The sequence below is a fragment of the Diabrotica virgifera genome, chromosome 5, assembly GCF_917563875.1.
Source record: "Diabrotica virgifera virgifera chromosome 5, PGI_DIABVI_V3a".
NCBI lineage: Eukaryota > Metazoa > Arthropoda > Insecta > Coleoptera > Chrysomelidae > Diabrotica > Diabrotica virgifera.
The window spans coordinates 118,464,833-118,481,725 of record NC_065447.1 but is presented as its reverse complement, the minus strand read 5'-3'; the positions used below and the strand labels follow the sequence as shown (position 1 = coordinate 118,481,725).

General features: G+C 35.1%; 1 protein-coding gene across 1 annotated transcript in view; it reads right to left on the bottom strand.

Moving 5' to 3' along the window:
- Positions 1-16,893, bottom strand: part of LOC126884313 (DNA polymerase epsilon catalytic subunit 1) — a 263,412-nt gene that overhangs the window by 227,691 nt on the left and 18,828 nt on the right. Inside the window, exons 5-7 of the mRNA XM_050650251.1 lie at positions 14,386-14,630; positions 4,638-5,025; positions 3,097-3,290 (exon numbers count right to left, since the gene is read on the bottom strand). Of these exons, the coding sequence (XP_050506208.1) occupies positions 3,097-3,290; positions 4,638-5,025; positions 14,386-14,630 (827 nt within the window). The remainder of the gene's footprint in view (positions 1-3,096; positions 3,291-4,637; positions 5,026-14,385; positions 14,631-16,893) is intronic.

Sequence of the window (16,893 nt, the reverse complement as noted above, 5' to 3'; positions counted from 1 at the left end):
GCGATAAATGAATAGACGTGGGGAATTTAAAATTTCACATTTCACAACACTTCAATTTATCTAGGTTAAGATCAAACGAATTTTGATTTCTAGTACTCAATTCGTGAGTAAGAACGAAGGTAAATACACAAACCTAGTTAAGATTTAATATCGTTTCAGAGACCACCATCACAGCTCTTGATCTCCTCAGCCCGTGGTGTGCTATGAATCGAAACCAAATCGAACTTTCTATGTATGCAAATTAATATGAAATAATTTTCAAATGGAATCTATAGCGACATCTATCAATAGCTACGCGAAACCTATTAGATTTAAATGATTAAATAAAAATAAAAATCTTAAAGATTTCTTAAGTCGGAAACCAATTTCGACTTTCACCTGTACCCCATCCTGCTATAATTTGCAACGAAAAAGGGCGATAAATGAATAGACGTGGGAAATCTAGAATATGCATTTCACAATACATCAATTTATCTAGGTAAAGATCAAACGAATTTTGATTACTAGTACTCAATTCGTGAGTAACAACGAAGGTAAATAAACACAGTTAAGATTTAATTTCGTTTCAGAGACCACCACCGTCTGTTTACGTATGTTTCGATCTCTTGATCTCATCAGAACAGCCTTCGAAACCAAATCCAAGTGTCTATGTAAGCAAATTAATATTAAATAATTTGCAAATGAACGCTATAGCGACATCTATCAAAAGCTAAGCGAAACCTGATAAATTTAAATAATTAAATAAAAATAAAAATCTAAACACTTTTGATATATCCGTAACCAAATATTTGACACGCTTCTTTAAGCCTGTACAGTAGAACCCCGATTATCCGTGCTCCTCGGGACCGGACATTGGCACGGATAATTGAAATGCACGGATAATCCAAACATTTATTTCTCATATATAATACATATTTTTACGTATATACATGCATATGTAACCTACCATAAAAAGATGACAGAAAAAAATAAATATTTCATTATGAGTCTCCTTCTCGGCGTATAGGGTTTAAGTCGAGTGATTTACGGTGACGCTACTTTGATAAAACCTCAAAAATCAATTAGAGTAATAGAAAGTCATAGCACGGATAATCCGCAGCCCGGATAATCCGCACAAGGATAATCGGGGTTCTACTGTATATGAAACTGGGACACTACCTCAAAACTGGCTCACAATTACATATATACCACTACTCAAGAAGCATCTTCCGTCTTAAAATGCCCTCTCCTCAATGGAGGTTGGCTACTACAATTGCAAACTCTTGTCTATCATGAGCTGTAATAATTATTAAACTTAATTAAACTTTATTAAATAAAAATATTTTCTCTATCTTTAGTTAGGCATAAGTAATCAAAATCAGAGGTACAGAACTCAGACTCAAAATTCATGTTGACCAGTGTAATGATATTTTGTCAACAAACATATCTAAAGCCGGCCTCAAACGACTCGTGTACTTCGAAAGTACAGAATTATTCGCCTACTTGGAAAGTATACGAGTTTGCGATTGCAATACTAAACAGGGCACTCACACGACTGGTACAATTTACAAGTACGCGAGCGTAAACATTTGGCTTAACGACCTTGACAAATGAATCAGTGGTGTGATTACTAATAAATAGACCAGGACATTTAGGAAAAAATAAATCGATATTTAAATACATCACGTAGAAAGTTACAACTTTTTTCATTGTGTTCAGGATGACACCAGTAAAAAAGTCAACAATAGAAAAATGGCTGGAAATGCAAAGTTGCATTTTAAAGTGCATTATATGCATCCAAAAGTGCATAAACATGTCAAAATAAGTGTATTAGGGCCAGATTTTGTTACTCGAGGGTTTTTGAGTCGCTGAGGACGAATACGCCATCAGAACTGACCATCGGGGCACCTGGTGTCCAGGTTCACTGCTAAGGCACGTCATCTAGAATATAGAGTTTAGAGGGTTTTCGGCACTAAATTTATGCAAACAGATTACTCGGGAGTTTTTGGGATAGCTGAACAAAAATACGCCATCAAAACCGACCACCCGTTGCACCTGATGCCCAAAAACCCTCCAAACTCCTGAAAATAACATACCTTAGCATTGTGTACCAGGTGGTCGGGGGGTCGGTTCTGATGGCGTATTCGTATTCAGCGACCCCAAAAAATCGCCTACTTAATCTATTTGCATGCATTCAGTGCCGAAAACCTTAAAAACCCCAGAAGATGACGTGCCTTAGAAGTGACCATGGGCACAAGGTGCTCCGGGGGTCGGTTCTGATGGAGTATTCGTATTCAGCAGCACCCAAACCCCCGTATAATCCGTTTGCGTTAACTTAGTACAAAAATCCATCGAAACTCCAGAAGATGACGTGCTACAGCAGTGACACTGGGCAATAGGGGCTACGGGGGTCGGTTCTGATGGCATATTCGTATTCAGCGACTCCACAAACCTCCAAGTAAACTGATTTCATCAATTTAGGAACGTTAGCCCTCGAACCTCCAGATGACGTGCCCTAGCAGTGACCTTGGGCACAAGCAGGTGCTCCGGGGGTAGGTTCTGATAGCGTAGTCATGTTCAGCGACCTCAAAAACCCCGCGAGTAACAAAACTTGGCCTTTAATATGCTTATTTTGACATGTTTATGCACTTTTTAATGCATGTTAAGAACTTTAAAACGCAATTATTAATTAGGAATTTCCACCCATTTTTCTATTGTAGACTTTTTCCCTGACACCATCCTGAACACAATACAAAACTAGCAAGTCTCTAGGTGGTGTATTTAAAAATCGATTTATTCCAGTGTTTTTAGTGCTAAATGCACTGGTCTAAATGAATAGTCGCAGTAAATGCCAATTATTTATACATTTCGTTTGACCGCCTCTGCAAGTATAGACAAGTATGTACTTCGCAAGTGTGCGAATAATCGTGATCCCTTTGACTCGGGTCATTTTTACCGACAACAGTTGGAAGACGAACGAGTGGCAACGAGTGACAAATAATTGTACGAGTAACCCACTCAGACGACATGGCAAGTATACGCAAGTGACGATTATTCGCCAAGTAAACGAGTCGTTTGAGTCCGGCTTAATGTGAAGTGAAAATATCAAGTACTAACCTGATCCTTTTCTTAAAACCTCATCTGGTTCACAAGGAATAATTGTACATAGAGCAAAAATAAAGGGATGAACATACTGCATGTATAAATAGTAAGTAGCTACAGCATCTGATACCGAATAATTTGATAATACTTGAGGTTGAGAAGCAGCCAGTGGACACATTTCTTCAGGATCTAACTCAACAGGATCATATCTAAAAATACGCGTTTAATTATGTTAAATATGCAAACAGTAGATTGATATATTTTTTTAAATATCAATCTTTTTAAATTTTTTTTAAATTGATATTTAAAATAGAGTATTTACACAAAATTTTGACTATATTCTAGTAATTGTATATATGGTATTAGCCAAAAGAAATGGCACAACATCTCATCTATCATCATTTCAAAATTATAATCCTTATTTCGCTTAGCCCCCAAATTTCCCCCATAAGTCATAATTCTTATTTTCATATATATTTATATGATCCCTATTTCAATATACCTCGTTTCGTTTGTTTTTCTCCCCGTCTTCTAGAGACAAGATCGTCTCGAACATGTTACATTGATGTATGTATATTACATCAAGCAAAAGTTACTGTGGACAATGAAGGACGTGTCGAAGTCCTTTATTGATCTCAAAGTTGTCCGAAAGATTCAAATGACTCACAGTGGCGCCTTTTCTCGTCCTAGCCTGTCCCGTGATAGCACCACCTTAACTGTTTTTTGTATTTTTTATTTTAATCATTCCCTCTGCTTTTGTCTGGTTTGTTGTTTTGTCTCCCAGATTTTCCATCAATCAAGTTGAGTTCTTCTTCTTTGTGTGCCGTGCTTGTTTTCAAGAGTTGGCTATTGTCGTATTAACAAGCTCGGTCGGTAGCTATAAGAAACAATTCCTCTACCGCTCGACCTGTCCACTGTCTAATGTTACACAACCAGGACAATTGTTTTCTTCCAACCCAGCGCTTTTCTTCAATTTTGCCCTGAATGCTCAACCGGAGTAAGCGATATTTAGATCCTCTCATTATATGACCGAAGTATTGAATCTTTCTCATTTTTATGTTGATGATCAATTCTCGCTCTTTGTGCATGGTTTCCAGCACACACGTTCGTTGGATATGTGTGCTGTCCAAGTTGAGTTACTCGTCTTTATTTAATTAATTATTGAATTTAAAAAAGTATCATATTATAGTATTTTGTATATAGTTTTGTGCGGTTCGTTTGTGTGTCAAGTGGTAAGAAAATTATCAAAGCGGAATGTTTTATATCCGGTCCTAACAAAATCAGAAAAAAACATTAGGAGTCTATGAAGTGGGATACGAGGAGAAAGGACACTCTAGTTTTTATCGGAACTGTGAGCAAACACTTCCGGATTTATATTATTGTTCATATTATTTTTAATAATGAATCCGAATCATTCATCAGTTTTTTCTGTATCTATGCAGAGAAGCAGTTGCTATGAGCAAGAACAAATTTTGGGTACCAACTTAATATAATCGTACCATTTATTTTGGCCAATACAGCATTACGTAAACAAAAAAGAATATAGATTGTCATACCTTAGTTTAGCTTTTGCTACAGCTTTTAAATTTTGTGATCCTACAGGCAGATACGAATCTCTTTTTACCCAACATAAACAATCCATATGCATTGCTGGTCTACACACATAGATGCCTTCTTTGTTTCTAGAAAAGCCAATTTCCTGTTTCATGTCTAAGTTATACGAAGCCGCTCTGGCTTCTACAAATGGCCAGTCGAAGAAGTCTCCGTTGTAGGTAACGAAAATATGCGGACGGATTTCCAATATGTGATCAAAAAATTTCTGTACCAAACACATTTCATTTGATTCGTTAAATATGGTAAATTTTCCTTCATACTCGGGTTTCGGGGTATACTCAAAATCCTCTATGTCGGCCGATAAAATTTCACGATTTGTTATTAAATATCCTAAAAAAAACTTTTAAAATGAAACAAACATGTAAATATTGTAATAAATGTAAAAAAATTATTATGTCAATAGAAGGTAAGTAGAAAGAATGTATAAGGTATTCATCACTATGCTTCGTAGGTTTTTATGCATTTGTATACTGAGATAAACAGTGATGAATGCGCTAATAACCGGCAAAATAACGGAAAAGACGGAAAACATAATACGTTGTGAAATATAGAAAGAGATGTAAAAGGTGGGAAACTATAAATATAATGTAAATTTATAAGTTTCTATTGATAGTTTCCCACTTCTACAAGTTTCATCCCTTTTTATTCCACAACGTATTATGTTTTCCGTCTTTTACGTTATTTTGCCGGTTCTTAGTGCACTCATCAATGTATAAATGCATTTTTAGGTTTTCTCTGCCAATGCATGCATCTTTTACAATTTTTAAACTATTTGGCTTATTTTGTAAGTCGCGCCTTGTTTTAAGGCATATTTTGCTATTATATATTTCGCAAGAAAATGGAACGTTTCTAGCTATTATAACAGTTTTCAGATGCAACTAATTCTGACATTATTTTGATCTCAGAGAAAAGGTATTTACTATTAGCTGTATTCTCGGAGTATATCCTGAAATAATCAGGAGGTGGAACGCGCTTTTACGCATTCACGGAGACGGAACTGTTTTCTCTTATCATGTCCTCGAGTTCTTGAAGTTTGTTTGGGATTCTTTGTCCGTGCAAGCGTAACAGAAATTTGAAGTCGGACAACTCTCAACAACCTCTTAGAAAATGTTTCTTTTAGAATCTAATAATAAATAAAATATTTTATTTTCATTTTGAAAAACAGTCTGTGTAGAATCGGTTACAGTATTACAGTTACAGAATCGGTAACAGTCTGTGTAGAATTAAAGTAAAAAAAACAAATAAAGAAATACACTAAACATACTAACAACAAAAAAAAAATAGAATTTAAAATTGAAAAAATTCTTCAACTGAATAAAAGATCAAGAATATTTTAAATTTTTGAAAATATTGTCTGCAACTGATGTTATGGGGGATACCAGCAATAGCCCATATTATTATTTTTTGTGCAATAAATTAAATTCGAAAAAATAATGCTATAAATCACAATAAAACATAATTTAAAACATATTATATCAAAGAAAAAAAAGTTTTTTTGTCTTTCGTTTGGCCCTAAAGTCGATTAAAAATTCAAATTTAGCAGCCAGCCCAAAACGCAAAACGCGCCCTCATTGGTCGTGACGTCATATTATTGTAGTATTGGATGTCCTCGCCATTAATTCATTAGGTTTGGCATTTGTTTTGACATTGACACTCAGTTTTATAAATATTTTGATCGTTGCTATTTTTGACTAATATTTGAGTGTTTTTGTATCCCGAAAACGTGCCTCCTAGTGGCGGGATACGGGCAACAATACATTGGCTTATAGGGCAGTCCTTACAGTAGGGATCCTGGCCTATACAGAAAAATGCAGGCGGGTGTGGGGTAATACTGCACTTTGATTGCATTGGTGATGTATTGGCTAAACGTGCAGGGCAGGGTATGGTGCTGATAGAAAAGGCATTCAGGCATCAAATATCCAAAAAAATCTTTTCAGGCCATAATAATGAAAAGACCATCTAAAACGCAATAAAAACTTATATTGAAATGATGGCATCTCCTGAGGTAAAATATTCCGGAAGTAAAATGAGCCTCCGTTCGGATCTCAGGGGGGGAACTATCTCAGGGGGGACACCATTGCAGGTTAGAAAAATTAGGATAGGGTCTTGGAATCTTGGTAGTCTTACAGGTAAGAGTCTGGAGTTAGTGGATGCGCTCAAACGAAGAATAGTTCAAATTGCTTGTATTCAAGAGACTAAGTGGAAAGGGCAAAGGGCGAAAGAACTAGGTGAATGATACAAATTGTGGTATGTAGGGAGTAGTAACACTAGAAATGGAGTTGGTATAATTGCTGATAGTGAAATGAAAGATAATGTAGTAGAAGTTGTAAGAACGAGTGGTAGAATGATGTCAGCGAAATTTGTAATTGATAAAGAGGTATTGAATGTTGTGTGTGTGTATGCTCCTCAAACAGGTCTGGGTGAGAATGAAAGAAGAGCTTTCTATGACCAATTAGGAGACGTACTGAGTGATATTCCGCAGAGGAGAAAGTTATAATAGGAGGTGATTTCAATGCACATGTGGGCCAAGCCAAGACAGGATATGAAACAATACATGGGGGATTAGGCTTTGGAACTAGAAATGAAGCTGGAGATGGCATGCTTGAATTAGCAACAGCATTGGATATGGCGACTGTTAACACATTCTTTAAAAAGAGAGAAACTCAACTTATTACCTACAAAAGTGGACAATATCAATACCAAATAGACTACTTCATGATAAGGAAAGAAGACATACGTGAATGCAAGGACTGCAAGGTAATAGTGAGACAGTAAGCCAACAACATAAGCTGCTTGTTCTGGACATCGAAGTAAAAAGCGAAACTAAACAAAAATATCGGAGAGGACCACAAAAAATCAAGTGGTGGATGCTACAAGATGAGAAAGAAGGTCTATTCAGGGAAAGAATAGTAGAAAAAATATGTTGGAACATGAAAGGAAGCCCTAACACAATTTGGAGAAAAATGGCCAACATTATTAGAGAGACGGCTATTGAAATACTTGGGAAAACGTCAGGAAATAAGTTTGAGGATAAAGAGACTTGGTGGTGGTCAAATGAAGTACAAGGAAAAATAAAAAAGAAGGGAAAATTATATAAAAAGTGGCAAGAAACCAGATCGGACATAGATCTTCAAAACTATGTGGTCTCCAAAAAGGAAGCGAAAGTAGCAGTAGCAAAAGCTAAAGCAGAAGCGTATTCAAACCTATACGATCAACTTGATACCAGGGAAGGCGAAGCAAAGATATATAAAATAAATCCACGAGGAAAAATTTCCTGTAGTTGGCTGTATACCATTACAAAAACATAAAATCCTTTATAAAAGGTATATTAGTTAAAATCCCTATACAGGGCTACATCAAATACATAACTGGTTTTCAATCGGTTGACCGATCATCATCAGTGTAATCTTAGAATCTAACATGCTAACCACCAAAGTAAAAAATATTTGGGTATAAACTCTTTATAATTGATCCGTCATAGGAACATATGAAAAAGATATGATTTATAACATGGATGTATAAAATATCCAATGTTTTTCGCCCGAGGTAGGTACCAATGAGCTCAATTTGACTATAGTCCGTCCCACCTTGACTTTACAGTATAGGGAACATAGGCAATGCAGTCCTTATGAGAGTTTTTAGCGCGGTGATGCCGATTTTATCGAAAAGAATTTGTAATCGAACATTAGAGAGATTAAATTAAAACTGTTTTAGAAAAACAATCTACAATTTTATGATTCGTATGCGTTTAAGTTTATTTGATATATGTACTATAATTATTACGCATATGAATCCTAAAATTGTAGATTGTCTTTCTAAAACAGTTTTAATTTAATCTCTCTAATGTTCGATTACAAATTCTTTTTGATAAAATCGGCATCACCGCGCTAAAAACTCTCATAAGGACTGCATTGTCTATGTTCCCTATACTGTAAAGTCAAGGGGGGACGGACTATAGTTCACATCATGGCTGTATGGAAGCAAGTGATTTTAATCAGATTAGATGTATTCGAGATGGAAATAATAAAATAATAATTCACGAAAAGGATGTCAAAAAGAGATGGAGAAAGTATAGATGCCTAATGTATGCTGATTAATGTTAATAGGAAATCGTGAAAGAGACTTAGAACAAAAACTGGAACAGTGGAGACAAGCTCTGGAGGAAAAAGGTTTAAAACTTAGTAGGACAAAAACAGAGTATTTGGAATGTTCATTTAAAGATGGAGTTACTACAAATAAAATGGTATCTTTGGATGGTGAAATGATTGTAAAAAGCAATAGTTTTAAGTATCTGGGATCGGTATTACAGAGTAATGGAGAAATAGATGGAGATGCATGCAGTAGAATTAGGGCTGGATGGATGAAGTGGAAAGAAGCGAGTGGTGTGTTGTGTGACAGAAAAATTCCAATTAAGCTGAAGGGAAAATTCTACAAAAAAGCCATAAAACTGGCTATGATGTACAGAACTGAATGTTGGGCAGTGAAAAAGAAAGAGGAACAACGAATGCATGTGGTGGAAATGAGAATGCTTAGATGGATGAGTGGAGTGACAAAGAAGAATAAAATTAGAAATGAGTATATTAATGGAAGTCTAGGTGTGGCACCAATTGATGCCAAAATGAGAGAGCATAGGTTAATATGGTTTGGTCATGTTCAATGTCGAGACGTTAATCACCCAATACGAAGAATAGCTGAAGTGCAGATTCCTGGAAGAAGTAGGAGAGGAAGACCAAAGAAGACCTGGGGGGAGACGATAAGGCAGGACATGTTGGTAAAGGGGATTAACATTGATATGACCCAAAATAGAATTGTGTGGAGAAATGCAATTAGGGAAGCCGACCCCGCATAGGGATAAGGCAAAGAGAATGATGATGATTTGAGTGTTTTTGTTACGACAATTTCGAACTAATATTTAAGTGTTTTTGTTAAGACAATTTTCAATTAATAGGTGAGTGTTTTTATTAATTAAGACAATTTTTTTAAAATGACCGAAGAAGGTTTTTCTAAACGCCAGTCTGATAACTTACCTATAGTAAATATGTGTATGATGGCCGCATATTTTCAAAAGGGGTGAAAATTTTTCCGTTGGAGAAGTTCGGGGTGTTAAAGCAGATACAGTTGAGTCCGCAGGTCTTTACCCGTGAGTCATCATTTAAAGCATACGAAATAAGTCGGAAATCTATTTCACGCAACAACAAGTGACAGAAAGTCTCTACTGTTCCGAATACGAGTTTTATTATAAAATTTGACATTATCAAATATATAGAAAGTCAAATGTAAGTTTTGCTTCAAAATTTTTGTGCAGAATTACAGCTACATTTGAAGTAGCTTAATAATTTTTTTTATTATTATTGAATAATAAATAAATAAACAATTTATAAAAAAATTCAATAACATATTTTATTTTTGTTATTGTAATCACTTTGACGGAAACCTAAACACAATAATTTCTTTACTGTGAGAATAACGTTAGCTTTGTATGTTTTAAATATTAATTGCCAAAATATAATTACTTACCTTAAAATTTCAAAGCCCAATATAAAATTAGTAGTGAAAACAACTGTTTGTGTAATATAAAGAAACTTCAAAATGCAAAAATTCGACAAAAACCGCAAAAAATTCAACTGACTGACAGCCCCAAAAGTAAACAAAGGAGAAACGTCAAACAAATTGTGCTTAAAATATGAAAACATACCGAATCGTCTTTTTTTGTAACTATCTCTTTTCAATGCACTGAGTCTATATGGATCATAAAAATAACATGTGTTTTTACTTAATAACAAACGGCAGCTCGTTTGTCATGAGTTTCATGCGTGGAAGAGAATGATGCTAGATAAAAAGTATGTGTTTTATCTCGCCAGGTATTAATGACGCACGGGTAAAGACTCGCGGACTCAACTGTAAGTAAGTACATAATATGTATATTATACGCCGTTTTTTATCGGCTGGTAATCCAATAAATATTTTATTTGGGTTTTAACAGTTATACTTTTACAAAATGGCACTAAACAGCAATTATAGTGTTTTCTCTTATTTTCCATAGTAAATCTTCTTTCTTTTCCTTCAAAAACTGTATCAAACTCCAATCTCAACAAACGGGTATATATTATTACAATGATATACGATAAATGTCATTAAAATATAAATACAACCCTAAACATATTCTTCCTTCCATTTTCGAATCTTCTGTAAAACTGGATCTTTCTCTTGTTCTTCCTTGATCTTGGTAGGCGTCCACTCGTCGTTGACTACTGTTGTTCTTAGTACTGATGCTTCCTTTGACTCTGTTTTTTTGCGATGGAAACATAAATAAAATATACTCACGGACAAAATTATTGCATATTTGGAAATTAACGCGTGAAATAAAACTTTTTGTGCTGTTCCCAGTGTCATAGGAATAGGATTTCTTTTCCGAATGTGATGTTTTGGAAGTATCATATAAATGGTGTACTTAATCGGATTTAAATTTGACATGGGCTATATGGTGGCCAATACAATTTTTAGATTGAATCTCATCAAGGTAAGTATTTACTATTCTACCGAGATGAAGACCTGCGTCATGGTGCATTAACACGAATTTGTTATCCAATATACGAAATAATCTCCTTCTCACAGACATCTTTCAGTGCCTCACTTCAGTGTTTTTCGATTTCTTTCTAACGCATTGAGTTGCAAGTGACAGAAAAAAGCTACGTGATTAAAATCATTTATATTATTTACTCTAGTTGTTGATAGATGGCGCTATAATCGAACAAAAAATGATTTATATAATATATAATAATATTAATAATAGTATTATCTATACGACTATAATCTGTACAATTTATAAGACTATACAAATCAAAAAACATACCTTTTTATAAATGAAATAAACACAGTTGAGTTGTTTTTATACCAAATTACGATTACGATTCTGACAACTGTCAGATTTAACTAAAATGTCACGCTATGATTCTCCACATTCTTAAAATCATATATTACGTCATTAATGACACACTGAAAGACTGAGAAGAACTTTGAATTATAGTCGTATAGATATTTAATATGTAAATAATGGATAAATACCTTAATCATTTCTTTTCCGATTATAGCGCCATCTATCAACAACTGGAATAAATGTTATAAATATGTATGTATCACGGACGTGCCTTTTTTTCTGTCACTTGTGTCGCACTGAAAAATGTCTCTGAGAAGAACCATATTTGAACTGTGGGTGTATAGAAGAATCCTGAAGATATCATGGATCGAGCATGTAACAATCAAAGTCATGAGAAGAGTCAACAAAATACTGGAAATATTGGAAACCATCAAGACACGAAAGCTGCAATACCTGGGGCATGTTATGCGTAATGAGAGATACAACATACTTCAATCAATTATACAGGGGAGAATCCAGGGCAAGAGAAGTGTAGGATGGAGAAGAATCTCATGGTTGCGTAACTTAAGGGAATGGTACGGATGCACATCAACCGAACTATTCAGAGCAGCAGCATCTAAGATCAGAATAGCCATGATGATTGCCAACCTCCTGAAATGACACGTAAAGAAGAAGATACGAAATATATCCAACATAAGAAAAGACCACATTAGACAACAAATGGAAGTAGAAAGTACAATCATAGATGACATCGAAAGACAACAGCTAGTATGGTACGGAAACGTAAGACGAATGGAGGAAAGGAGAATCCCCAAAAAAGTGTTAGAATGGACCCCCACAGAAAAACGAAAACGAGGAAGACCAGCAACTACATGGATAAAGAGCATCTCCAAGGCGATGTCGGAAGGAAAAGAAAACTGCCATAATAGAAAGGAGTGGTGATTAGGAACGGAAAGGCGTAGAACGCTATAAAACCGATATAATATATATATATATATATATATATATATATATATATATATATATATATATATATATATATATATATATATATATATATATATATATATATGTTATCCAATATGGCTATGGCTGGCAAATGGCAAAACATGATCTTCTAAAATGTTTTTGATGTACATATCAGCTGTCATTCACCCAATCACCTCTACAAGTTCGGCATCTCCTTTCCAAGAAATACCACTCCATAGCACTATGCTGCCACCACCAAAATTAACATTCTGTATTACGTGACATCTGGCATAGCGTTCATCATATGGAAGCAAGCTTTACAAAACTTCGTCTACAGAAGAGTTGGCGAACAGTATGTCAGTTGTAACCTCATACAGAGCGTTAGTTTTGGTGGTGGCGGCGGCATAGTGCTACGGAGCAGTATTGCTTTGAAAGGACATATCGAACACGTGGATGCGGTTAGGCAAATACCAACTGATATGTATATTGAAAACATTTAAGAAGATCATGTTTTGCCATTTGAAAGCCATATTGGAGATGACATATTGGTGTTAAGGCACGTCTTCATGTCGCTAGCATAGTAAAGACTTACCTTAATGAGATTCAATTTAAAAATTATAAAAGTAAAAGATAGTTTTGCTTGCTTTCGATTCAGAGGGATGCACAATCGCTGGACAGCTGTTTCTGCCATTGCAGGCTTCCTCAACAGCGCTAGCGTGCACACCTCTAAATCGAAAAACAGCTAGCCCATCTATTTAAGGGAAATTTCAAACATCATTGAAATCCCCATTGGGACACGATCCAGCAACATCTCTTAAACAAACTGAAAAGTCTCAGATGCAGAATTCACCATTATAATAAAATTAAAATGGAAATTATTTAAATCTGAAACCTTTCTTGTTGAAAGTTCTTTCTGCTACATCCTTAATATGCGACTTTTACAATTTATAAGACAGCAGACGACGAATATAGAAAACAAAAAGGACTCTACTATATGCAGTCACATTCCGTTTTCATTCGTCTAGGAAAAGGACAGAAAGAGACTTCCTAGTACTCAAATCTGAGGAAGCCTGCAATGTCAGAAACAGCTGTCTAGCGATAGTGCATCCCTCTGAATCGAAAACAAGCAAAACCATCTTTTACTTTTGTATCTTTACTCAGATTTGAGTACTAAGAAGTTTCTTTCTGTCCTTTTCCTAGACGAATGAAAACGGAATGTGACTGCATATAGTAGAATCCTTTTTGTTTTCTATATTCGTCGTCTGCTGTCTTATAAATTGTAAAAGTCGCAGATTAAGGATGTACCAGAAAGAACTTTCAACAAGAAAAGTTTCAGATTTAAATAACTATTTACCATATTAATTTTATTATAATGGTGAATTCTGCATCTGCGACTTTTCAGTTTGTTTAAAAATTATACTGGCCAGCATAAAGCCCAGATCAGATTTAAATCCGATTACAGCATTTATATAATAAAGCATTTAGGTATATAATATATAGCATTTATATAATAAATGCTATAATCGGTACTATACTTTAAAACATCGCATTCGGAAAAGAAATCCTATTCCTATGATACAGGGGGGCTAAGAATAACAGCATAAAAAATTTCATTCCACATGCGTATGCAATATTTTTGTCCGTGAGTATATAATGATGTGACGTCAGGGGTCGTTTGAATTGGTTTAAATACACAGAAGATTTTAAATGTGTACTTCTAAGTTATTATGAGTTTTTAAAGCGTGAAATTTTGGAAATCTCATTTTTAAACAAAACTGGACATTATGAATATTTGTAAATACATTCCAATATTTGAGAATTTTATCAATAAAAATTTTCTTTACCTTGACCATCAATCATGTAAGAAATCATTATAATTTGATCCGTGGCGGAGTCAGGAAATTTTAATGGTAATTTAGTCGTCTCAATATCAAAGGCAAGTACAATTGGTTCTGGTCTCTCTATTATATCATTTCTTAAAGTTATTACTGGAGGCGAATCTTTTCCTTTGCATGTTATGGTATACCACGATCCACAAAATATTTTTAAGTCAATTGATACTCTTACATGATACGGAACATCATATTCTCTGAAATACCAAAACATTAATAATATATGCGAAGTGAAGTTGTTAACAAAAATTAAGTATCTATTGAAATATATTTGGTGTTAATAGACTATAAAAGACTTACTACACAATGTGTATATATTACATGTCATGTAATATAATAATTAATAATTTATAGTCGATCGCGATTTAATTTATCTATACAATACCGCACTTTTTAATATATAAAAATACGAATAGCCACATTGTATGTTCTGATTCTGAGGCATAGGCAGCTTTACATTTATAGATTACAACTAGGGCGGCTCTCAGCTTGACATACTGCGACCTTTACTTTTACATGTGTTTCCCTTTGTCACTTGAAGCTCCTCATCCCGCCCTCTTCTCTTAATAAGCTTCCACAGTCTTGAGGAAGATTCTTTCATATATACTTATTCTTTTGGTATTTTCTCCGAGAGTTCTAGATACCGCAAACTTGTGAGTCCTTCACAGTGACATAATATGCAAAGAGCGGTTTTCTCTTCTTATAGACAGAACCTACAAGTATCCTCTTCCGTCAAGCCCATATGACTGAAAGACGCCCTTTCCTATTGCCATGCATTTAGATTTTCCAGCATTTATCTTCAAGCCACACGTTTTCCCTGCGGTATTTATTTTATTTAGCGTCAACTGCATATCATGTTTATTCAAGCTATACCCTTGGACCACTCAGTTTACAGGCATGTCCAGAACAGGGTCCGCCCTTATCTCCTGATATATCCTGAGTACTATTGACCTGGACTCTTCCTATCTAAATATGAGCAACAGGAGTACGTTTAGTAACATCTCTAATGCATCTGTAGGAAAGGTTCTCATGGCTGCCGTGACACTCAAGCAACCAAGCTTTTGTGGGACACTAAGCAGCCGAATCGCTTCTACTTGTTGCGTCTTGGGCTACGATGCCTCCGAACCGTAAGCCATCATGGGCCTTACAATCCTTATTTTTTATAACCAAAGGTTTATCCCATTTCTTCCCACAGAGTCGTCTACATCTGCCAAGGAAAATTGTAGCCTTCTGTGACAATGGCTTCGCTAACGTCGACACGATTGTCCTATTTGTTAAGGCTGCCTTCGTCCACTCGCATACCAAGGTAGGGACATCTCCTCTTTTTAGCGTGTCAGTCACGGATTTGAAGGAAACACGTTTCTTTCACGTCTAGAAAAATCCCTACCACTAATTCTTTGCCCTCTAATAACTTTAAGAGCAGTGTACTGAGATCAACCAGCGCCAAGTCTCCTTGTGATTACTAGTGCTCCTTGTAGTCTAATATCCGAATATACGTCGATCTGCACCCATCTGCTTTTCGGATGAAACATTTTTTTTATTAAATTTCATACAAAGGCAAATATTTCTAGCATATGTTGCCTATCAAAATCGTGTCATAACTATATCCTTAAGGGGGGCCGTAGAGGTTGAAATCAATATTTCAAGCACCTTTTTTTAAGTATGGTAGAAGTATTTTATTTTTAAATTAAATAGGCATATTCAGTACAATTCATAGATTATTCAACAAAAAATTCAAGGAAAAACATTGAAAAATAAGCCAACGGTGGCAAATTTTTGAAGACACCTCAAAATATAATGAATTTTGCGGTGGACATCAGAACTCATCATTAGATCATGGTAAACAAAAAATTCAAAAAGATTTTATTAGCTTATGAGTTTCTCGAGGTAACGCTGTCGAGTTTTTTTTAGTTTTATCGAATTTTGACTTTTTGGTATCACTCAGAAGTCAAAACAACGAATTTCTTGCAAAAAGGGTGAAAATCAACATATTTATTATTGTTAAACAAACAATAAGCATAAAACAAAGAATATCTCGACAGTTGCCTCAAGAAAATATACCTATACAAAATTCCAGGGGGGTTTTCAAGTAGTTTTTGAGTTACAATGTCTACAGTCTTTGAAAAAAGCAGTTTTGAGAAAAACTCGTTTAGAGTATTGTCAACTTTTATTTTCAATTTCTTTTTTTGTCTGTCAAATCGTAAAAGAATGCACACCGGAATATCTTTTTAAATCGCGGAATAATTTACAAAAGAAAATGAGAACAGCTGTTGACCGTTGTTCACTACGTTCAAGCATGCTGGCGCGAACCTGCTGCAAAGCGAGTTGAAGGGATATTTAACACTATCTACCTACCTCTCTACCTTCGACTCGCTTTGCGGCAAGTTCGCGATAGCGCGCTTGAACGTAGTGAGAAACGGACACTTGGGTTCAAAAACATATTCCGGTGTGCATCACTTT